Source organism: Aspergillus eucalypticola (assembly GCF_003184535.1).
Source record: "Aspergillus eucalypticola CBS 122712 chromosome Unknown BO83scaffold_3, whole genome shotgun sequence".
Taxonomy (NCBI): Eukaryota; Fungi; Ascomycota; class Eurotiomycetes; order Eurotiales; family Aspergillaceae; genus Aspergillus; species Aspergillus eucalypticola.
Genome location: NW_020290277.1, coordinates 698,235 through 720,837, shown reverse-complemented (window position 1 = coordinate 720,837; position 22,603 = coordinate 698,235). Strand labels below are relative to the sequence as shown.

The 22,603-nt window shown below is 49.0% G+C and overlaps 10 protein-coding genes and 2 non-coding genes across 12 annotated transcripts; 8 read left to right on the top strand and 4 right to left on the bottom strand.

Annotated features, from left to right (window-relative positions):
• Positions 1-369: 369 nt before the first annotated feature.
• Positions 370-811, top strand: BO83DRAFT_385109 (uncharacterized protein; the record flags this gene model as incomplete). The annotated part of the gene is made up of 3 exons (XM_025532606.1): positions 370-458; positions 509-652; positions 709-811. The coding sequence occupies 3 exons, from the start codon at positions 370-372 to the stop codon at positions 809-811; spliced, it is 336 nt and encodes a 111-aa protein (XP_025392175.1).
• A 424-nt stretch (positions 812-1,235) lies between these two features.
• BO83DRAFT_434166 (NmrA-like family protein) lies at positions 1,236-2,471 on the top strand (the record flags this gene model as incomplete). The annotated part of the gene is made up of 6 exons (XM_025535760.1): positions 1,236-1,269; positions 1,325-1,395; positions 1,457-1,668; positions 1,720-1,801; positions 1,854-2,145; positions 2,206-2,471. 6 exons carry the CDS (start codon positions 1,236-1,238, stop codon positions 2,469-2,471), a joined length of 957 nt encoding a protein of 318 aa, XP_025392174.1.
• Positions 2,472-2,696: 225 nt separating this feature from the next.
• On the top strand, positions 2,697-4,775 carry BO83DRAFT_434165 (Zn(II)2Cys6 transcription factor; the record flags this gene model as incomplete). Its single annotated transcript, XM_025535759.1, has 3 exons — positions 2,697-3,070; positions 3,124-3,874; positions 3,934-4,775. The coding sequence occupies exons 1-3, from the start codon at positions 2,717-2,719 to the stop codon at positions 4,773-4,775; spliced, it is 1,947 nt and encodes a 648-aa protein (XP_025392173.1). The 5' UTR covers positions 2,697-2,716.
• A 119-nt stretch (positions 4,776-4,894) lies between these two features.
• BO83DRAFT_395625 (subunits of heterodimeric actin filament capping protein Capz) lies at positions 4,895-7,155 on the bottom strand (the record flags this gene model as incomplete). Its single annotated transcript, XM_025533087.1, has 10 exons — positions 4,895-5,266; positions 5,548-5,742; position 5,949; positions 5,976-6,317; positions 6,367-6,504; positions 6,565-6,617; positions 6,666-6,755; positions 6,811-6,926; positions 7,013-7,031; positions 7,099-7,155. The coding sequence occupies 10 exons, from the start codon at positions 7,153-7,155 to the stop codon at positions 4,895-4,897; spliced, it is 1,383 nt and encodes a 460-aa protein (XP_025392172.1).
• A 267-nt stretch (positions 7,156-7,422) lies between these two features.
• Positions 7,423-9,802, bottom strand: BO83DRAFT_414065 (uncharacterized protein). Its single transcript, XM_025534536.1, has 2 exons — positions 8,430-9,802; positions 7,423-8,383 (listed from the first exon to the last, which is right to left on the bottom strand). The coding sequence occupies exons 1-2, from the start codon at positions 9,582-9,584 to the stop codon at positions 7,595-7,597; spliced, it is 1,944 nt and encodes a 647-aa protein (XP_025392171.1). The 5' UTR covers positions 9,585-9,802; the 3' UTR covers positions 7,423-7,594.
• Positions 9,803-10,727: 925 nt separating this feature from the next.
• BO83DRAFT_374982 (nucleotide triphosphate diphosphatase NUDT15) lies at positions 10,728-11,745 on the top strand. Its single transcript, XM_025530343.1, has 3 exons — positions 10,728-11,102; positions 11,192-11,397; positions 11,487-11,745. Exons 1-3 carry the CDS (start codon positions 11,015-11,017, stop codon positions 11,637-11,639), a joined length of 447 nt encoding a protein of 148 aa, XP_025392170.1. The 5' UTR covers positions 10,728-11,014; the 3' UTR covers positions 11,640-11,745.
• A 346-nt stretch (positions 11,746-12,091) lies between these two features.
• On the bottom strand, positions 12,092-13,925 carry BO83DRAFT_454322 (uncharacterized protein; the record flags this gene model as incomplete). Its single annotated transcript, XM_025536964.1, has 4 exons — positions 13,438-13,925; positions 12,744-13,409; positions 12,439-12,663; positions 12,092-12,266 (listed from the first exon to the last, which is right to left on the bottom strand). The coding sequence occupies exons 1-4, from the start codon at positions 13,809-13,811 to the stop codon at positions 12,092-12,094; spliced, it is 1,440 nt and encodes a 479-aa protein (XP_025392169.1). The 5' UTR covers positions 13,812-13,925.
• Positions 13,926-14,242: 317 nt separating this feature from the next.
• BO83DRAFT_374981 (uncharacterized protein) lies at positions 14,243-15,017 on the top strand. Its single transcript, XM_025530342.1, has 3 exons — positions 14,243-14,564; positions 14,622-14,780; positions 14,837-15,017. The coding sequence occupies exons 1-3, from the start codon at positions 14,390-14,392 to the stop codon at positions 14,899-14,901; spliced, it is 399 nt and encodes a 132-aa protein (XP_025392168.1). The 5' UTR covers positions 14,243-14,389; the 3' UTR covers positions 14,902-15,017.
• Positions 15,018-16,308: 1,291 nt separating this feature from the next.
• BO83DRAFT_454320 (uncharacterized protein) lies at positions 16,309-18,167 on the top strand (the record flags this gene model as incomplete). Its single annotated transcript, XM_025536963.1, has 4 exons — positions 16,309-16,353; positions 16,400-16,794; positions 16,859-17,723; positions 17,793-18,167. 4 exons carry the CDS (start codon positions 16,309-16,311, stop codon positions 18,165-18,167), a joined length of 1,680 nt encoding a protein of 559 aa, XP_025392167.1.
• A 1,343-nt stretch (positions 18,168-19,510) lies between these two features.
• Positions 19,511-21,880, bottom strand: BO83DRAFT_374980 (Zn(II)2Cys6 transcription factor). The gene has a single exon (XM_025530341.1). The coding sequence runs from the start codon at positions 21,536-21,538 to the stop codon at positions 19,736-19,738; it is 1,803 nt and encodes a 600-aa protein (XP_025392166.1). The 5' UTR covers positions 21,539-21,880; the 3' UTR covers positions 19,511-19,735.
• A 186-nt stretch (positions 21,881-22,066) lies between these two features.
• On the top strand, positions 22,067-22,138 carry BO83DRAFT_t63. The gene has a single exon. It is a non-coding gene; the product is annotated as a tRNA-Arg (tRNA).
• A 20-nt stretch (positions 22,139-22,158) lies between these two features.
• Positions 22,159-22,249, top strand: BO83DRAFT_t64. Its single transcript has one exon. It is a non-coding gene; the product is annotated as a tRNA-Pro (tRNA).
• Positions 22,250-22,603: the final 354 nt, after the last annotated feature.

The following is a 22,603-nucleotide window of genomic DNA, read 5'->3' as shown; positions in this document are numbered from 1 at the left end:
CATAGGATGCTGTGAAATGCTCGTATTTGCATCTCTCAGGCAGCATCTACACCTTGTTGCACATCCCCGCTCGCCTAGGCAGCCTCTGATGGACATCTGCATCATGATTTACTTCACGGTTTTACAGACCAACAGTTGAATAACTATACTGACTGCAATTGTAGTCATATATCGCCGTCATATTCGGTCACAGCACTTCTGGATCCCTGCCTCTGTCGAAGGCATTGTGCACACCCGCGGGTACATAATAGGGCAGACCCTTTCGCTCATTTTTCTGCTCTCAATATCGTGCCATCGTTCTGATCTGTGGTCAAACTCGACGTGTTCTATCTTTCAAAAACTTAATTTTATCAATACCAATCTTTCAACATGCTTTGGGAAAAGCCAGGTGGCGGTGAACCAGCCCAGACTACTTGGGACCTCAAGGAGCCCTTGACGGTCAAATGGTCCCATGTCTCGTGAGCTTTTGCCCTCAGAGCTATTTTTCTACAATTGCTGACTGAAGCAGTGGAGAGGAGAACAAGACCTTTTGCATCTACCTTACCAATCGCGTTGACTATCCTCCAGTGACCGAGCTAGTCCTGCGATACGCGGTCATGGGCCGAGATGAGGTTACCATCCCTCCACCTGGACCGATGGATGTCCCTCTCAAGTATGCTATGCCTGATATGATAAACAATAGACATCCGTGCTGATACTTTCTCCTAGTTGCAACTATCGCCTTTGGGCTAGTGCCTGTGGAGACCCTGAGACCATCTATGCTGAGACGGAGCTGTTCTGCATTGACGTTAGAGACAATGCTGATCTCTAGTTGATGCCCGAGCTACTGAACTTGCTGCAGTGCACAGGGTATCTTCGATTGTGATTTAGCTTGAATTGCTGAGAAAATTGATGTCTACGATACGCCAATCAACGTCGGATGTCCAGTAGTGTTGACCTTTGAGCAAAAGACTGCTAGTATGTAGTGATGTTTTCTCCGATATTCGACCGAACCTTCCTTGTAGAAGCTGTCTTAAATCATCAAAGCAAGTAAATTTGTCATACAAAGGATCAGATTAATTCAAGATTCGATCTTTGATGGTGCCATAACTTCGGCCGAACTTTCGGTCCAAGCCAGTATATAGACCAGCTGTCTCCGGCACCGTTGAGCCCAACAAATACAATTCCAGTTCGCACAAACCATAAGAGTAATTGACTTCTATACTTCAACGGTTTTTCTCATTCCCACTTTGAAAATGGTCAAGGTTGCAATTGCTGGAGGCTCCGGCGGTGAACTTTTCAATCGTTCCTGGTCTTTCCAGTTATATCACTGACACTCGAACAGGTGTTGGCCGAGAGGTTATCGACGCCCTTATTGCTGCGAAGAAGCATAAAATCATTGTTTTGACTAGAAAGGTTCGTCGTGTCCGAGCACCGTAGTCAATGGAAGTACTGTTGCATTAACCAGTCTATACAGAATACCCTAGCCCAAGAACCTACCGAAGGCATCACTTGGATCAAAGTCGACTACACCGACACCACTCAACTAACCAAGGCTCTTCAAGAAGTGCACACCGTTCTCTCCTTCATCACTACGCAGGATGATCCCGGAAGCACCGCTCAGAAGAACCTCATCGATGCGGCTGTTCAGGCCGGAGTGAAGCGCTTTGCGCCGAGTGAATGGGCTTCGTGAGAATATTATCACACTTCTACTATCATCCCAACACTAACCTAGTAAAGCTCCCGCTTGGACTACCTGGACTGGTATGCCTACAAAGGCGAAACGCGCTGGTATCTCCAAGAGCTGAACAAGGATAAGAAGGTATGATCGTACAACATTCCACCAGGCGGAACATCTAATACAAGTCGGTTAGGTCCTCGAATATACCCTCTTCCAACCCGGCGTGTTCGTTAACTATCTGACTCATCCACATCAATCGGCCCGCCACCTGCCCTCAATCGCGACCCCCTTCGACCTTGCTCACCGCCGAATGATCTTGGTAGACGGGGACGATGGAACTCGTATCACCTTGACAGCTGTTCAGGATATTGCTAAAGTCGTGGCGAGGGCCGTTGACTATGAAGGCGAGTGGCCAGTGGTTGGGGGTATCCAGGGTTTAAACATCTCCATCGGTGAATTTATTGCTCTAGGGGAGAGAGCTCGCGGTAAGTTTGTTCTCTACAACATCACATAGATACAATCTTATCCTGATTCATTATCTCCAGGTGGGCTCCCATTTACCATTGAGCGAGTGAAGGCAGAAGATTTGGAAGCTGGGACGTGGGAGACGTCGTGGACACCAACAGTGGATCATCCTTCCATTCCGCCCGAGCAGGCGGCAGTGGCCTCGAAATATATGACCACTCGGATTCTTTTGGCGGTCAATGCTGGATCCTATACTGTTTCGGATGAATGGAATACTCTGCTGCCTGACTTCAAGTTTACCCCCATCGAGAAGTTCTTGACCGAGGCGTGGAAAGGAAAGGCTTGAGTATGCGGTTGAGAAGGGTGGGACGGATAGGCAGGTAGAAAGTTCATGGAGCTTAGTAAATATAACGCGTCTTTCGAGACGTCATCCCTGCCATAGCGTATTGTACTAGGGCTGATGTGAGCATGGCGTTATTCCGCCGAGTTCGGGCAAATCCAACACCTTAGTCCGAGATCCTTCCGCGGAGCATCTCGTCATTCCTTTCCCTCACCCCTCGACCGAGAGACACGGAAGCCTGCCTGATAGTGATGAAGGCAAATATCGAGGAGCGCTCCCAAGCAAACCGGAGAAAGGTCCGCAAGGGTACAAGGAGCTGCTGGGAATGCAAGCGGCGCAAGGTTCGCTGTATCTTCAGCTCCTCCCCCAATACCATCTGCGATAACTGCAGGCGACGGGGATCTACATGTATCAGTCAGGAGCTCGCAGACAGCCCTATATCTACAAGCAAAGACTTGGTTGATGCTAGGCTCGATCGAGTAGAGAGGATACTCGAACAGCTGGTTGACTCGGGCAGCCAATCGCTATCTCTTGAAAATCATACCGAAACCCCTCCCAGTTTGGGGATATTGGACAGTTATATGGACTCTAGTCGAGAAGAACAAGTGGGTTAAGTTCTCATATCCTCTTTCCAAATGCCCAGAGTTGATACTTTCAGGAGCCGTCTTCAGCAAACAACATTCCCACAAACCCGTATGAGAGCATAACCCGCGACCTTTTCGCGGCCTGGCCGAGCCAGAGGGAGCTCAACCATATCTACAATTTCCCTGTTGGCATATCAGTATATATGAATTATGAAATTTGGGTTCCTAATTCCCCCTCCACAGACGGCAGCCTACCAACTTTACAAGAAATGCTCCAATTACCAGCATCAAACTCCCACCCCGTCCTAATCGCACGCAAACTCCTCACCCTCGCCATCTTCCTCCAAGGCATCCCTCTATCCTCCATCCAAACCCTATCTAACCTATCCATCTCCCACCACGACATCATGACCCGCGCCGTTACCCGTGCCACCAGACTAGTAACCACAAACGACGAGCTCACTCCCTCCATCGAAGGCCTGCAATGCATCATGCTCGAAGCTCAGTACCAAAACTACGCCGGAAACCTCCATCAAGCCTGGCTAGCCACCCGCCGAGCCACAGCCATCGCACAGATGCTATCTCTCCACCGAGGGCTTCCCCCATCATCCCTGAAGACTCTCGATCCAGCTACGCGCGACACCCTAAACCCAGATTACCTGTGTTTTCGCCTCGTCGAGATGGACCTCTACCTCTCCCTGATGCTAGGCTTGCCACCTACCAATCTCGAAGTACGGTGCCTCTGTCCTCAAGCCCTAGAAACATGCATACCCCAAGACCGCATGCACCGCATGCACTGCATTATAGCAGGCCGTATCCTCCACCGTACTGAAGCAGATATCAACAATATCTCCCTTACGAGCGACATCGACCAAATGCTCCAGAACGCAGCGCCCAGATGCCTCCCCAGTGGTGGCTCATTCCAGAGCTATCACCCAACCAAGGCCAGACACTTATAATCAACAACACCCTCCGCCTAAACGCCCATTTCACGCACTACCAACTTCTCCTCCGCCTGCACCTCCCCTACATGCTCCGCTCATCACACGATACTACTGCGTACGACCAAAGAAAACTGACCCTCATAACCGTGAGTCGCGAGATACTGGCCCGATATATCGCTTTCCGAGCCTCGAGTCCAGCGCACTATTATTGCCGTGGGGTGGATTTCATTGCTTTTGTGGCGATGACAGTGTTGTGTATTGCGCATATCGACTCTTCAAGCCATCTTCAACGCGAGAAGAAGGGAGGAATAGGAACAGTAGTCAGTTTCCTCGCGCATAGTCGACCTAGTGATCGCGGGATGATGGAGCGGACACTCTCTATTATTGAGGATATGGTGGAGTCAGGGTCAGGGACGGATGAGATTGCGGGGAAATTGGCAGGTATAATGAGGCATTTGTTGGGGGTGGAGGAGAGTGCTGCTGGGGGCGTTGGATATGTGGCTAGGGAGAATATGGGTGAGGATGGGAAGGGAGGAAAGGAGTATGATGGGAGGGTAGGAGATGGAGGAAGGAGTTTGCATGTTTATATTCCATATTATGGGACGATAGGATTTGAGAGGAGTGATAATGATGACATAGGGAGTGGCGGTGGTGATGGTCGTGGTGGTAGTGAAGAATGGGATTTACATGCGGTGGATGTGGCTTTGTTCAATAGTTTATTTGGGGATATGGGGGTTCCCGATATTGGGGGCGAGAGGTGGGAAGAATGGGTTGGTGTATAGAGATGAAGAGATAAGTCGACACAGAATTATCTGAATCTCTGCGAATATCGCCTGTTCCCTCCACTCTATATCTACCATGATTTGAAGATCTATATACCCTCACTAACCCCTCCGGTAGATCAAACAGCATTCCACATATCCCACCCCGAAACAAGGGTACTAACCACCATCCCAACCCCGACCCCCAACTGTCCCATCTCAATCCACCCCAAAAAGGTACCAGGAATGAGCAGATCACATGCATCAACACAAAGCATCTTTTTCAGTAGCGAGAAGCGGTTGATGGAAGGAGATTGCTTCTTCTTCTCCTTCTCATTCTTCGTCTTAGACGCAGATGACGCCGAAGAAAAGGTAACATCATAAGCAGCTTCCAAAATCGAGAACCCCAGCGCATAGAACCAGAATTTATTTGCTTCTGTTAATATGGCTTTGTTGTAGGGGTTTGGGTAGATGGATGTTGCGTGTAACTTTGCACACACTTTAGTATAAGACTGCGGTCTGGATGAGGGATGGGACACATACCAGGGTTAAATCTTCTAAGAGGAAGTAACATCCAAAGCAGGACCACTTGCTTATCTCAATGACTGTCTTGATGACATTACCATGAGCGGAAGAAGGGCTGCCTAGCAAGGCAAATGCCTTGTTGAAGCAGTCGATGAAGTTGAAGAAGCGGAGAAAGCGTCTTGCTGTTTAATGTTCAATACTCGTTGATCCCAATGATGGATGTGGGTATTTAGTAGGACTATTGAAGGAAAACTAACTCAAAGCAAACTGTGTCTTGGCGGTGTTGAATCGTGAAATGGACACATTTTCCAGAGTGGGTATTTGCAGGGCGAGCACGCAGAGGGATTGGACCAGACGAAGGGTCTTTTCGAGACCTGGAGTGGTGCGTGTAAAGCGGTATAAATGGTCTAACATTCTGGTTTCTTTCTATTGCTCTGAGGGTATATATGCGGGGGTATGCAGTCTATTGTAGATGTGTTATTTGGCGGCGGTGGGTAACGACGCGCTTAAGTACTAGGAATTAATTAGGCTATTTGCCAAGGGGCTGCTGGTATGGCGGGTACGCGATATCGGCTCGGTATCCGCTTATCGATCATATTCACCCCATCAGGATCACAACGAGGATGATGTACGTGACATGTCACTTTCAAATTCACACAATTGTTCAACGCTAATCTACACATCTACAATAATCACCGTCCTCCCGCAATATCCTGTCCCAGCCGGTATCCTCCGACCTTCTCCCACTCAACCTTCTGCCGTGTGATCGGCAACTGTCTCCGCAGCCCCTTGAATACTCCCTCGGCCGTGCTAACAAACGCCCGGTTCAACTCCTCCTGGTAATCCCGCTCCGCAGCCGCGATGCGCGAGATGATGGAACTGGCATCCACGGATTGCACCGACAGGTTCACCGGCTTGTTGGTGTTCAGGGCCACGTTGCCGTCTTCATAGTAGTGCACATCGACCTTGATTTGGCCGGAGATGGTGGTCGAAGAAGAGTTCACGGGGAGGGTGTAAATGGCGCGGAAGCGACCGTTCCTGTCACCGATTAGTAATTTATCATCCAGAACCGAATATGAGAATGTACCAGAAGTTATTGGGCGAGTAGCGGTTCGCAACGAGGACAATGGCCACGGCGGTGTCGTCCTCGATCGGGTAGACGCCGTAGCTGCAGGTGCGGTAGTGTTCGGTGGCGTGTGCGGAGAGGGACTTGAGGAGGGATTTGCTGCAATCCTGTTAGCATCACACCCCGCGATTGACTCAGTTACAAGGGATAAGAGCGTACATCAAATCCGCATTCTGCGACTCCAGAACGTATGACTGTGCTGCCGATGCTTCCTATTCCCTGTCAATTCCTTATCTTCCCAATGGCTTGTGTCCACCCACCTGCGTGACATGGTCCACCTCAAACGACGTCTGACTTTCCACATCGAAGTAACGGTTTCCCTCGAGCTTGTTGTATTCGCTGATCAGGACCTAGAGGTTGTCAGAGCAGTCGATCGACTCCACCATAAGGAAGCTAGCTGCCTACCTCCTGGCTCGCGCCTGGAAGCTTCAAGGTCGCCAACTGTGTCTCATTGTAGCGCTCGAAGGCCGGTGCGAGGGAGGGGATGATGTCGGGACCGTCGGAGGTGAGAGCCTTGACGTCTGTAGACCTGCTTAGTATGGTCTCGGTGCAGGGTACAATGAGGGTGGCAACGATTGAAATGAAGGGTCTGGATTGCATTGCATACCTGCGACAACGTCCGCGAGCTAATAGATGCTGTTAGCTATGATCGGGGGCATGCAGGTATAGGAGCATGAGGGGGTAGCTGCCTACCTCGCCGGGCGGGGCACCCTCGATGAAGGAGGATGCGAGTTCGGTTGTGGATGCCATGGTTGATTATGGAACGTACTCAGCTGCCAGAGTTGAGTATGTTAAAGGGTAAAGGTAAGCTAGTAAGGGATTAAGCACGAAGGATAGAGGGGCAGTGGATGCTGGGTGAGCAGATGGAGCTCCGATGTCAACACGGAGTTAGCGCGAGTCCCGCCGAGCCCGCACGTGGCCCCTGACCTGCCGCTATCCGTATATCATTTCTACAACACTACTTACTATATCACTAAGGTCTGACTAGCAACTCTGATGCATTCACTTCAGTATGCCGTATAATGTTTATTAATATTAGTTATAATGCAGTTAAGCTATGTCCCAAGTATAGCACCAATAAATGCAAAGATAACGCCAAACTCAACCGATCCCGCTAACAGCATTGAATCCTTAGTCAATACCGAAGAATGTTGTAATAGTTATAATGATGTAGACAGGCTCAGCCAACCTACTCAATGCTCATGTTCATGAAGCCATCGCTGGTTTCATTCATCCCATGTAGTCCTACTCGTTTCAGGGTTCCGGTATGGTTGTTACCATTGCGAGGTCCATTTTCGGTGACAGGCCGGTCGGGGAACAGCGAGCCAAGGTTCGATCTTGGTGGCCCCCAGATGCTGGGACTCGTGTCTTTGACCACCGGTGAATTAGGCATGACCGGGCTACTCTGTGCGCTCATGCTTGGCGATACCGCTCGCCGCTTGAAGAGGTTCGGATCGAAATCATCATCCCGACGACGTTTCCTCCTGAACTCGCCAACAAACCCAGCCGGGGCGCCTTGAGATGCTTCACTGCGCGAGCCGGGTCGTTCGCTCGGTTTAGCAAATTCTGTAGTTGATCCTACAGTGGTAGATGGTGTGATGTCCATAGCAAGGTCATCTTCAGAGACCGATGAAGCTCCATGTCGGCGTTGGGGTGGGGGCGGCGTGCGGTAGCGCTCGTCGAACGAATTCCAGAACTCGACTCCTCCCGAATTTCGGTTGGCCTGATCGATGAATTTTGGTTCGTCCGGTGTCGTCAATCCGGCTTTTGGAGGGATTTCCTCTGGGGTTTGCCCGTGAGCAACAGGAGTGGATGTGTCAAGAGCAGACAAATCACCCAGCGGCGATTTCGCTTCAACGTCAGGTTCGTTCTCTTTGACTTGTCGAATAACTTCCGCTTCTCGCTTGGCCTCGCTATCAATTGGAGCAGACTCCTCCATCAATGCCGCCCGAATACGCGCAAAGGTTTTCGTTTTTGGCTAACAGAGTCAGATGCATCCTATGTGATCGGAATAAAGTACTTACGAGTAAGCTCCCACGACGGGTAACGGCCCGTCGAATTACCCCCAAAGGCCCGCCCTCGGAGTTCGACGTGCTTGGGCTCTGCCCACGCGCACCGCGGTTCTCACCCTCGTCGCTGACATCTGAAAGGCGCAAATCCCGCGTACCCATGCTGAGACTAGCTCGTCGGGCACCTGCGCCAAAGTAACCCCCATTCTGACCTTCGATACTCTTCATCACGGGTGGTGAGAGAGGACCCGGACTCTGCTTGGAACTGCCACTCGCACTGCTAGAGCTGTGCCTGCTTCGTCCCTTACGGAAACGGGCCCGCTGGAAGCTCATGAGACTCGCGGCTGCTTGCGAATAGCCGCCCATCCACTCATTTCCCGGGCTGGACACGTTCCCTACAGCAAACGGACTCATTCCACCTCCCAACCGCTTCGCCTGGGGTGTATTGGTGATCATCATGTCGTCGCGGTCGCCAATCATGGGTTCGTCATCCTCCTCACTACTGCTTGTATCGGATTCCATCATGTTGACGCTGGATACCGAGCTCGAAATTGTGGCCTTGTCGGCGGGGTTCGAGGTGGAGAACTGAAGGCCAGAGACTGAAGCTGGCGAGCCGCGCCGCTGCGGGATATTTACACCGCGCCCGCCAACAGTCGGGGAGGAGTCCGGGGAAGCTTCTGCAAGGGTCGAGTGATGGAGATTGGTGCAAGCTCGCGAAAAGTCCAGGCCTCGGGAACGACGGGGCAGCACGGAGCCCGGCGAGCCGTAGATGGCCGAGGAGTCGAGCTTCGGGGAAAGCGGGGCACGATTGGCTAAGGATAAAGGTCCGGAGGATCTGGCAGAGAGGTTCAACGAGAGACTCTGCATGGACGGCCGCTGGGGTGTTTCGGGGGTGGAGGAGAGGGAGGAGTCATCTTTGCTGGGCGGGCGGGAATCATCGTGATTGATCGGCATGGCGGAAACTGGTTTTCCCGCATCGCTCAGCGAGCGAGTATTCGGTGAAGGACGCAATGGAGGCCCAAGTGTAGGTGTGTTTCTGTCGCCGGCATGGTCGGGATCGGTGCCTGAACTGGTTTGCCCGGTCCGCTGCGACAGTTGTTCGCTGAGCCGACTCGCGAATGGGATAGCCCGGCTATGGGATAGAGTTGAAGGGGTGTTAGACGACGTCATGTTTGCAACTGAGACCACTTTTTACACGTGTCACGGTGGCAGTTGTGCGTATCAGACCGCATGGGACATGGTGAGGTTCTCACGAATTTCTCCCGGAGCGGTTAGTTCAGGTGGTAGACTTCACGATAAGGAGAGGGATCGAATGTCGAGACAGTGTGGCGTGGATAGAACGTGGGATGGCAGTTATTGTTATGGTCCGGATGGATGAGAGACAAAAGATAAACATCAGCACATGATGGAAAGGTCAAGCAAAGCGCCAGACGCGGTTGAGGCCATCCGCACGCCCATGCCTGCCTCAGGTTGGCCAATCCTCCGCCAGTCCGGTGACGCCCTTGACGTCCTGCCCGCCATTTCCGGCCAATCAGACGTCACCTGCCCCGCCTCTAGACTCGCCCTATGATTGGCGCGCGGACCCTGATCGTCTTAATGCCTCAGGCCTCATTTTCGTACTAGTACGGAGTAGTTATACTCCAAATGTCTTTCTACGGCCTAAGTATCTTAGTGTAGAGCTAGCATCGCACCCGCTCTAAGAATTATGATTGAATTCCGGGGTATCTTCCCCATAGTGAAGATCGTATGGCCGCAATGGCTCACATGCACATACCATTATATTCTGCCGCGGCCTGGAGCGGTCAAACAGGGCGGTCACAAATTATACAGAATGCAACTCGCCTTTTCCGGAACTGTTCAAAAATATATCCGCTCATATCCGCTCATATCCGTACATTTTTCTGCGAGGTCGACTAGGTTCTGCCGCTTTTGGCGGTCAGAGAAACGGTCGTAACTGGCATTATCGTCTACCAGCGACCTTACATGCTAGTTCCTAGCACTCTGTCCTTGCGGTCAACGAGGAGTCTGGAATCCAGGGCTTTAATATGTGATACATTTTAGACCTCTTGTCTGACTGGAGGAGTCTCATAAGAAGATCTCATTGTGTAATCACATTAGCGCAAGCTTCGAATTATTTGGTGGTAACTCTGATCTTATACTACGAGTCTTGGTATTTGCAAGCCACTTCATGCAGGCATCAACCAATGTAGGCTAGCGTCAACAGATCTCTCTGTGAGCGCAATTTCCATCCATGATGAAAAGTACAATACTTCCGTTCTGGACCTGTAAATTGCATCCTCATCTGACACCCGAACAGCATGGATGATTACTATCTTCAACTACCTGCAATAGCTAACCTCGGCTCTGATAAGCCAAGTTTGGTTACATCCCAACCCCGCGATTTAGTACAATCCTGGTATTTTCAATTGGGGTTTCTAGTTCTCACCCCCACCTTGTCCGACGCTGAATGTCTTATGAACAATCCCTCTTTGGATGAATAGCGCCATTGCTGCTCTCTCCTATTCGCATAATTGGTTGCGACTGACATAATACTTATAACGCCTTTCTCAATCAATTCGCTCGTTCAAATCATTCCCATCATGAATCCCAGAGTAGGCGTAGGTGTTTTCGTCACCAACCCCAAGGGACAAATAGTTCTTGGACAGCGCAAAAGCAGCCACGGTGCTGGTAAGTAGTACTCCAACTAGAGTCGATTGATCCGTTTTGGTCATAACGGCACTAGTAAGCTCAATTCTATTCCTGACGCCTCCACACAGGTACCTGGGCGCTACCCGGCGGCCATCTCGAATTCAACGAGTCGTTCGAAGACTGCGCGGCCCGTGAAGTTTTAGAAGAGACGGGTCTCGAAGTCCGCGACATACAGTTTCTTACGGCAACCAACGATATTATGAAAGAAGAGGGGAAGCACTATGTTACTGTTTTTGTGGGCTGTACGGTTGTGGGGGATGATGCGCAGCCGGAGGTTAGTGTTATTGCAACATAACTCACATAAGGCCTTATTCTCCAGAACGACGCTACGTTGATACACCCTCAGCTAATCATTTCTTCTAGCTACTGGAACCCCACAAATGTGAGCAGTGGAAATGGGTGACCTGGGAAGAAGTTTCCTCCTATCATAGCGATCCGAACTCGAACCACACGCTGTTCATACCCTTGATCAATCTACTCGAACGGAGACCAGAGTTTCATCCTGTTAGACGATGATTATTTCGGTTTTTTGGTGCTCGAAAACACTTTGTTATTTGTACTACATGAAACTATCTGATAGAAGTCTCTAGCTATTAGCGGCTACGAAGTTGATATTCTCTGCCCCTAGTCTTGGCTTCCAGTAGACCTTCCCGGCAACCAAAGCCATGATGAAGCCCAAGTCTGACTTCAAGATTGCCATAAATGATCGTCACAAAGGCGATACGTCTGTGACAGCCAGATTGGACAATGTGTATGGACCGGAGCTGCGGTTGGTCATGACGTCTGGCTAATTAGTCCCCAGGTTCGGGTGTGGACGGCGAGGCTAAGTTGATTGTTCCAACTCTGGAGGCTGTATAATGATACCCCAGAGGGATTGGAGACTTACGGCTGTTGGACACACCTGTCTCTGTTGCAGAGGATGGGTGCGGGTTATTTTGTGGTATCGTCTCTGCGATGGTTAGTGAGAGTTATGCTGCTGCCGCGCTGCCAGAGGATCTTGTGTCGGGGGTTGTCTGAACTTCATGTAGATTCTGGTCATTGTTCTGGCTCGGTGTCTTCTGACTTCCGATACATGTGTCATGACTCTTGGAAAGAAAATGTATTGCTTTCATGCCACCATCCATAGCGTGGTTTCGTAGACAACTACTTATTATACAGTGACATAAGTAGTCAGACATGAGAATTCCCCCTGAATATCAATTCATTCCTGTTATCACTTTTCACATAGTCCAATCTATACTTTCGTTATGTACGAGAGGAAAATGAAACACGGTGAGACTAAAGTGAGGAGCCAATTTCGAAATGCCAAGCTCACGTAGAGGCATCCAAAAAAATCTTGCATGCTGAGTCGATCAAAGACCTAATTCGTGGAGGATCATAGAAAGCGCTGTTATAACAAGCTCTCATCTCCAATTGACCCAGTCGGGTCTCAATAATGAAGAAGACCGACGAGTTGGCCGGAAGGTTGATTGCCCAGTAATCGTCTAGCTCAATCTCGCCATATGAAGCCTGAATGTAGGGCGAACAGTCCCCCATATTGCTGATGATGAATGTGGACATGACATCGTTCACCACATTAGGGTTTTATCAGCCAAGACGTTAGTCATGATCGGTACATACGATGTCATATTGTTTTTAAACGAGGAATAGCACTTCATCAACGCCTTGGACGTTCTTGAGAACTCATGAATCCCGACTTGAATCGGCCATAATCCAAAGCGCAATCCAACCGCATGACTACCCAATTCAGGCGGCCCCTTACACTGTCCTCGAAGGCTTGAAACCAAAAATGTGTTATGCTGGACGCCATCAGGCAGGTTCTCTTTCTTCTTGGCAGCTAATGTAATAGCAGTGTGGGAAAAGGGTGTAAGCGTGAGGCCTAGTTTTCTCGCTCCGGCAATGATAGTTTTTGTCTCTCTGGCCGAGAATCTGTGTCTTTCGAATTCATAAGCCGACTGCCGCTGCGAAGCTTCAGGCTCAGTCACTAAGCCTAAGGTCCTCGGTGCTTTGAGCTGCTTCTTAGGAAAGAAACCTCGATGATCCTCAACCCATGATTGTGGGAGCCGTGGGATATCAACCGCATCACACGTCCCAAGAGGGAGGTTCTTAACCTCTTCTCCTGGTTTCCATCGGACAGTGTCAGTATTAGGACACGATAGCTCATTCAAAAAGTCGTGAAACCACAGAGTTATCCCTTGGGCATCTGAATGACAGTGGGCGAGTTTCAACATAAATTCGTTGCGGTCCTTGAGATGGAGCAGCATGGGAATTTCCACTGTACCTAAGCTGTTGAGTACACCTTCTGTGCATTCACGGCATGAACTTAAATGTTTTCTGGGTCCAGGCCTCCAATTCCTTGCCGTATGGCACATTGTATATCCTGTTTCTGTCGACAGTAGAGCTTGCCATTAACGGATGCTTGTATCGTAGATTCTGCCAGGCTAGTCGCCCCTTCTTGATCAGCTCATCTGCAGTGAGGCGCGTCTGGGCTTTGACAGCGGCAGCAACGTCGTATGTTCGGCGACCAGGCGGGTGGCTGATAGATATTTGTCTCATTACAGCCTCCATACCATCAAGAGGTCTGGTGTATTGTTTCTCAGACACTCTTCCCCATGGTTTTAGAATTTCAGTAGAGTAAGAGGATCGACGCACAGTCGGTGCTGTGAATGTTATCCTACAAATCAACATACTTCCATTAACCGAAGTCTTTCAATTTCTCGTGAGGAACGGTATGTCTGATACAACAGTAAACCGTTGGGATATTGGTAGGATGGTGTACTATATCATCAAGTTGTCTCCCAGAAATTACACGAGGATTGTTGGGGCTACGCCCAGTGTCTAATTTGAGGGCCTTACGTATTTATTAATGAGGAGCACGTCTTCAGATTGCTAATCAATATTCGAGGAAGCATATAGTCAAGTCTACATACAAGACGTAGCGCAAGGAACCAGAAGTTTGAACATCTAAACTCCTCGCCGTCTAGTCAGCTTACGTGTCTAAGACCCACTAACTCTGTAGATAAGGACTGGTGGGGTGGAAACCGCTAGGTTGCCATTTTACGCACTTCCAGTCAGCGCGAAAAATTAATATGGGATATCAGGAGCAAATTTTGGATTAAATTTGCACGTGCAACCTTGGGTACAACCCAGTACGAAATATTCAGAACCCTATATCGTGTTCACGTTGATGTCCATCACGCATACATTACATACAGTTACTACTATCAAAAATCGGTGTCACCATTATTCACACTGTCTTGCCTGATATGTTTGATCTGATCACCGCATTCGCAATCTTCGCCCTTACGTTAGGGGGCCCAGCAGCCTTTGCGAAGCAAAGGTCCGCTGGTTTCAGTAGAGGACAGAAGATTGCTTTTCACCTTTCTCTTATCCTCTATCTCTGTGGTGCCAGTCTTCTTGTGTTGGCACTTCTATGGCGAGGTATAGTGATTCAAAATGTTCTCTCCGTGTCTGACTTAGCGACTCATTTTGTGACAGGTCTCATGTGTTTTAGGCACGAGAAGTTGGTACATATCTTGGTCCAGGTCAAGAACCTCTATGCTAGCCTTGATGGAGCCTCTAGTGTTCTATTATTGGTTTCTGCAGGCCTCTTTTTTTTCGGGCTTTGTTTGAGAGTGGCACTATTTATGAGGCGATGTATAGTAACTTCCTTCCGCCATGATAAGAATTATCTATTGATTGTCTTGCCACAGGTTGGATTACCAGGAAGGTGCCAGACGGCCGCAAACCGGTCAGGAGCTTTAGTGACAAGCAATAAATAGGTTCGATGTCCATTCAGAGATAAAGATTAGATATGGAGATAAGGGCACCGGGTTTTGGCGGACTTGGGGTTAGCTTAGTTATAAGCAAAGAAATGTGGAAGCATACTCTAGCAAAATGGACTTGAAGTAAATTATCAAAATCCTGGATACTGCAAAGTCATAGTAGCAATGATGTCCAACGCATCTGTCTCGGTCGATATGGGATAAACTGTCGGCTCAGCAGCCAACCTCTAGGCTAGTAAGACTAATTAACCCCTAGCGAGAAGATAAACCTCCGTTGACATGCTGGTGCCCTCTGGCCATTGCCATGGTTCCTTGGGGAAAGATGTCCAACAATATCTGGTTAACAAAGTCTGACAGTGCCTGGTGGTATTCTCTGGGCCTCTACCAACCTTTCCATGTTCTGGCAATCCTCCATGCTGCGTAGGTCTTCGGTAATTGGGTAAAGAGCCGGTATCCAGACCGGCGGAACAAGTGTGTTTTAGTTCTTGGGGCTTCTTTGACTACTGGTGTTGCAATGGCCAGTCGTGTACAGTTCTTTGCCATCACAAACGCGAATGTAATGGTAAGCGAAGACTCTATTCTCTTCATAGTACTAACCCTTTCCATCCTCATCGTGTTCCCCGTGACGAGAGGAAAGGCCAGAAAAAGAGAAACAGTCCAAAGTCATGAGCCATGATCAACTGCACTTTAGTACTAAATATCTATTACAGTAGTTTGTTCCATCTATGGTTATATAATCCCATATTAGAAGCCTCTTGTTGCAGTTCTACCAAAATAGTATGTTATACAACGTAGTTTTCTACACTGTTCAGATCACATAACCATCGAAGAAGTCAATTATTCGCATTCATCCGCTAAATGAGTGTGCTTTATAGGTTCTGATCGTGAGCTATAAAGAGGCCACAAGATATAGCATGGGGTCAGCTGCCACGGGCATCTTCCCCTTTGGGAGGGAGGTCGAACACAACATCTCCTTCACCCGTTTTACTGCATGTATTTAGATCATCAACATTATCAGAAACATAAAAATAAACACACTTCTGCACGTCTTTCATATCTTTCTATTAGACTGAACTGCGCATCCGACGCCTCGGATCAAGGCGAACACTGCATCAGGTGATTCGGAAATTCTTCAGACTGGAGTGAATATCGAGTGTTGATTCACTACTCATAATCTACTGTGGTGGAATCTTCCCCGAGCTTGATCAGTCTTATACGTCTCATGAAACCTCAGAATATTTTGGCTACGCGTTCTCACCTTGTGTTTTGAAACCTGCGCAGCCTTAGATTCAAATACTGCACCTCGACTGTTAGTTACTAACCCCTCTTGTCCTGACTTCACCCAATCTGACAAGGACAACTTTACTCTAAGAATAGCGCTAGTTATCATCAATGTCAATATGCTTGACAGACTACCCCCTGAGGTTCTTCTCATAACACTAGAAGTAAGTGAAATCTGCGCCTAACGGCCTGAATTGGCCTTTTCCGAAGCCGGCTGACTTATCACAGTACATAACCCGCCATGATCTCAACAACATATGCCGTGTTTCCAAGCACCTCTACGCTATTGCAGTTCCACTTCTGTACAAGTCTGTAACTTTAATATCCGATAGACCTGGAATCAGCGAGACATGGCACCATGTTGACTCCCTACTCCGAGCACCTGCTTTCCCAGTTGACTCGCTAGTGCACATGAGAGATATCGAGATTCAGGAAAACCGCTTCTGGCCTTGGTGGGGGTGTCACCACAGCTATAGGATATTGGAGCAAGACGATCCGGACGATTACAAAGAAGCTAGATTAAGAAGGGATGAAATACGCTATCTGTCTTCCAAGTTATTGCATGTGTTTTCAAGATGTCCGGCGGATAGGCTACAAAGATTTAGGTAAGCTTATAGCACAGGTTATCTGCAAAGTAAGACCGGCTAACATAAAAACATTATACCACAGCTGGAACATTGGCACATGCTTACCTAGCAAATTTCTCGGTGACTCTGGATATCTTATACTAAATCAGCGCAAGCTTGTAGCTATTCATCTAAGAACAGGTAGCTGTTGTGCCGCTGGCGGCAGTGATATCTTGCTATCAAAGTTTGCGTGTTTAAGAACCATCTCATGGCCTGACCTATCTTATGAACGTCATGTTCGTGAACTGTGTCTAGCACTGAAGTCGAATGCGTTCCACCTTACCCGAATGAACTTGGGAGTCACAAGTATATCTAGTGATGAAGTAACGCAATCCATACAATCAATGCTTGCCAAAGAGATCTTGGACATGCATGATTGGAGAACAGCCTTTCGATTTCCCGTTATTCGATATCTTTCATTGTCTTACTTGGATCTGACACCGATATCCCACGTGCTTTCATCTATCTTCAACATCTCCTCACTTCAATCCTTGAGTCTGCGTTCATGCACATCCTGGGAGTATGCCTTACTCAATTTAACCAATTCTGGATCCAGGATCGCCTTGAAGTCTTTGACACTGGAGACGTATACGGAACGAACTGAAGAAGATAGTATTCTTGCAATACCAGCTTTCCTTAAATCATTCGAGGGGCTAGAAGAGTTGTACATCTTTGTCACTGGTTCTATAAGCCCAGTCCCTGTATGGCCTTCTGTGTTTACTCACAAGAAAACATTGAGAAAGCTCGTATTCCAGCAGATAAATATTGATGCATACCAGTCCGAGGAAGATGGTCTTTACTCGGGTGCAACCGGTTTTCTTGAGCAATTGGCGGGTGCTGACCAAAACCCATCCGTTAGTCCCAATCTTGTGTTTTTGGGCACATCCAGCAATGATTTTAACACCCTGGTACGCTTCACCTATCATTTAAATCCTCAAATGCTATTGCAATCACTAATACATAGACCATATCTTTAGAAGTCTATTCTGACCTCGCCAGGTATCAAAGCAAATATTCGCGTTCTCCATCTGAGACGGTGCAAAGAATGTTACGATCAGTCATACTTGAAAAAATCCGACTGTTCGGATGATATCATCAATAATAAGCTGCCATCGTTTCGTCAGTTCCTGGCATGGGCATTTGGACCCGAAGGCCCCCCTGAACTTCAAGTGGTGGGGCATTGCGCCTTCGTCTTCAAGCAGCCTATCAGCGATGTGTTCTACTTTAAAGATGCACAACACGAGGATGGATATCGTTACGTATTTCGGCGTCGCACGCAACTATTTGATTTTCTTCGGCAGTATGCTTATGCTTTAGATGCATGTCGTTGTGATGACTATCTTATGGATTGACGGACTGACGGACTGACGGATTGACTAAATAATTTACTTGATAGCTACCGTGTAATTCCTATGAGAGGCAGACTCAGGTCGGACGACAATCCTTCTTTGGCTGGCAAATAAGCTTGGTTGTAATATCAATACCAATGAGGGTCGAATGAAGTAGATGGCGTGCGAGACAAAATAAATGTCAATTAGTGATCAATATCAGAAACTTTGCTCAGGTGCGTTTGGTGACTATTAATATCTTCTTGTTGAGGACTGAACCCTCGGTGATATCCGACCTGGCGAATCATATATATTGAAGTATATTACAGTTACCTCATTTCCCTCTACAAAGAGGTCAATAATTCTATCGTCTGCATATATTCCTAAATTGGATGGAATTTAATCAAGCTTGGGAATCGTGTATTTATCTCATAGCTCTGCTCCATATCAAGTCAAAACGCAACCAATGAAGCGCCGATTAGTACCCGTTAGACTTCCATAACTCAAGGCTATGCGTACAAAATGCGGGATTTATCCTCCATCCACACAATGATAGGTGGTGTCTCAGTACAGTACGTGGGGCGTCCAATAAATTCGCCGCTATTTGAGGATTCCTGTCAGTACCAGGTTGGTTCCTGCTGCAAGACAAGGCTGAAAGGAACGCTTATGAGTAAGGTAAACCCACCCCCCAGGGCTCTTCACTTCACCTCCTCTCTCAAAAGCTCACCAACGCACTACTCAGCTTCCACCCACCAAAACCTTTGTCCAGTGGATTATACGATCAATCAAGGACCCAGGCTTCCATCAACCATGACATCTCCCGTGAATCGTTAAATTTCATTCCACACGGCAGCCGATCGGAGATTCTGCTCCTATCACCACGCAGTGAATTCATGACTTCTCACCCATGGACAGCAATGTACCTCATCTCGCCTCCCCTTCCGCGCGGAGTCACTGCAGTCCAGTTCAACATCACGAGCCACGACCAAGGATGGTGCAGCGATAGAAGTCAGGGCATCTGGTCATGGTTCGATGTATATCTGCTGACACCGGTTGATGTAGAACACTCTTATTACCCTTCCTGCAAGCGGTAGTAATTTCGATGCGCGTCACGAGGACACAGTCAATGGTGTTTTGTGATGCTTAGTTTGGGGGCTTGGAGGAAGTATGCGCATAATCTGATGCTGCTTGCGCTTCGTATATACCTATGTGCTTATGTTTGTACGTCTTGATGAACGCTATATCTACTGTAAGGATACGATCTACGCGAGATTCGGGAATGTTATTTTATGGGGGCCGCTCTTTTTCCAATATCAAAAGTCAATTGGGCATCTTTATGCCGTTACGGAGAAGGAGACAGGAGGGGGAAAAAAAACGAATATATCAATCTGAGTCAAGTCACTATACATTGAAACCAAACACAATCCCAAAACCAGTATCCCTAATTCTACAAAAACCTTCCAATTCATATAGTCATTCAAGTGATCAAAACAAAGCGCTATGTCCTCTTTTTTCTATCCACCGCAGATGCATAGCATATGTCAGGGATGTCCCGTACATTCGACATTACCTCAATTTTCCAGCAAGGCGTCTCAAGCCAAACTCATCGCCGTACTAATCGGTGCAACATACCACTCCCAATCATTACACCCCGCAACACTATCATCCGCCGCATCCACCGGCGAGCCCTTCAGCATATCACTATCCCTGGCCTGCCATATCTTCACGATGACAGCTCTCGTCCTTGCCACGTTCGAAACACTCGACTCAGCCATGGCTGCCAACGCACGCAACACCAACGGCCGGCCATATACCACGCTCTTACCGATATCATCACGCCAGACTTCGTCGTGAAGTGGGTCCAGCTCAACGGCCGCTACGAAGACAGGCCAGGTCATGCTGACGAGGGAGCCAGAGTCAAGCAGGTGAGATACGAGGCGCAGGATGCGTCGGACGTAGCTGATTACCAGTGGTGTGGATGGTGATGCGCCGTATAGTGCACAGTGAAGGTATAGCACAGCTGCTAGGCGTTTCAGTTCAGCGGCGGAGCGGAGGCTTCCGTCGTCGTTATTGTCGTCATCTTCGGTTGTTTCCTGGACAAGGTTCTCGAGTCTGCGGCCTAGGGAGGCGGCGCGTTGCGAGAATGCTTTGCGAGCAGCTTCAGATGCCAGTTGGCGTCTTGTTCGGCTCAATTCTGTGATGGAGGAGAGGATGGAGACTAGCTCCGGGCTGCAACCCATCCAGAGGTCAATGTGGCGGTTGTTTTCTTGCCAGTAGTCTGTTCCGAAGAGGACTTCTTCACCGCAGGCGGTGCGGCCCATGACGTCTTGGAAGGCAAAGAAGAGTTCCGCGAAGGCGGAGACGGGGTCGAGGGATTGGCGAGGTCGAGAAGGAGTGAGTTGTTGTTTTTGTCGGCGGATGCGGATCAATTCTTTGGCGCCTTTTAGGTGAATCGTCCAGCGCTGGTCGCAGTTGTCGACGATCTCGTAGAGACATAGCATCATCATGATTGCCAGGACCTCAGGGTCTGCGGAGCAGAGGAGTGAGCCTTCCGTTGAGAGGCGGTAGCGGAGGCCCCGTAGGGCTTCGGACTTGAGACGGAGCCCAATCACGCTGTAGGTTGAGTCGAAGCGGGACCAGTGACATGCCCCGAGAGCTTGGATGGCTTTGAAAAGAATTGGAGATGCGGACATGCAAAAGGGGAGGATGATGGAGGCGAAAGGGGAAGATAGCTTCGAGCTAGCGGTGGTCCGGGGACACACTTGTTGGAGATAGTAATCAAAGAGGCGACCCTGATTGGAGTCCGATAGACTGGGGAACATCGACAAAGGCGGGGCCAGGTGCGGGGAGACAAGTGGGACAGGCGAGCAGTAGTCGGAGAGCTCACGTATCGAGGATGGAGACGACAACGACGATGGTGATAAAGACCAGTCTGCATTCTCATCCAACAGGTCATCCAGCGCCGGGCTCTTCCCCTTGTCCCGGACAACAAGGGCATTCAGCTCATCACAAGCAACATTAACCTCATAAGGCTGTTCAAAAGTCGACACCCCACTATTGACAAATCCCCACGACTCGATAAGCGGAATAGGACACCATTCCTGATCGCGAAGGAGGAACGCAGCCGAAGACTTTCCAGGAGGAGGAGGAAGTCCGCCGGCAGCCCGAGCCTTACTCCAAACGCCGGCTCTACCAAAAGCCAAGCCGCGGCTAACGAACTCGGACTCCCACTTGAGAACGAGTTGGGTCGAGCATACTAAGCCCTTCTCAAGACATCTGGTGCAGATCGGCTTCTTCAGATCGCAGCGGACTCGACTGGCGCGGCATTCTTTACAGCCACTGCGGCTTCGGGTCTTGACCGGACCCACGCGGTCTGCAGCCTTCTTGCGCGGCATCCGACTAAGGGGAGGGGGGTCTTTACATGGCCGAGCAAAGGTCCAGAGTAATAGAAGGGGGAGGAAACCTTCTGGCTCCGGGTTGCAGGAGCGAAAGAGCAATGAAACTCCTCGCTCGGAGGGAGAGGTGCACTCTCGGCGTCGAGGCCACCACCAGCCGTGGCGAGATCACAGCAGACAGCCCCGAACGGTGAATCCAAGAGGGGCAACGGTGGGCTTGAGAAGATCCCTGTAGTGAGCACTCGGATTGGCCTGGCGAGCTGACCGGATAAGAGCTGCCGTGGCTTAATCTGAAGAGGCTGCAAGGCTTATCGAGACTATGACTAGTGACTTAGATAGTTGGTTATCACCACCCCCGAGGGGATCATGGCGCTGATAGTTAATAATGACTAATGCCTGACTACACTTGGGGTATTTTCGATAACAGGAATTATGAATTATTCCGCTCCGATAGAGAATGTATTTATAGGGCAGACCAGCAGATCTTCAGCTCTTAGAGCCGTAAAGTGCGGCCATTTCCCATCAAATGGCCTGCTGGCCCAATGGTAAGGCGCTTGACTACGGATCAAGAGATTGCAGGTTCGAGTCCTGCGTAGGTCATTGGTTATTCTTTCCATCAAGCCCGGGTGGTCTAGTGGTATGATTCTCGCTTAGGGATACAAACCCAAGCATATCTGCGAGAGGTCCCGCGTTCGATCCGCGGCTCGGGCCTTGAAAAAGATAACCTTCATTTTTTTCCTTTATTTCTTTTGTTTGCTCTTTTCTTAGAAGAGGGAAGGAGTGGTGTAGGAATGAATGAGTTAGTGGTATTGACCACTCTGACTGACATTGCAGAGACATCTCATGACGGCGTAAAGACACATTTAAATCTATAATACAGGATACTAGGTGGGAGTCCAACGGCTACCATAAACCATATCAAAGAAGGACTGAGAGGACTGAATATATATATCCAGTAGTACCAGTTAGGAGCATACTAGGAAGGGTCTGCATAGGACATGGAAAGTTCTTTTGTGATCGCAATTCATCATGAAGTTATGGGACAGACATATTCTGCAGACTATA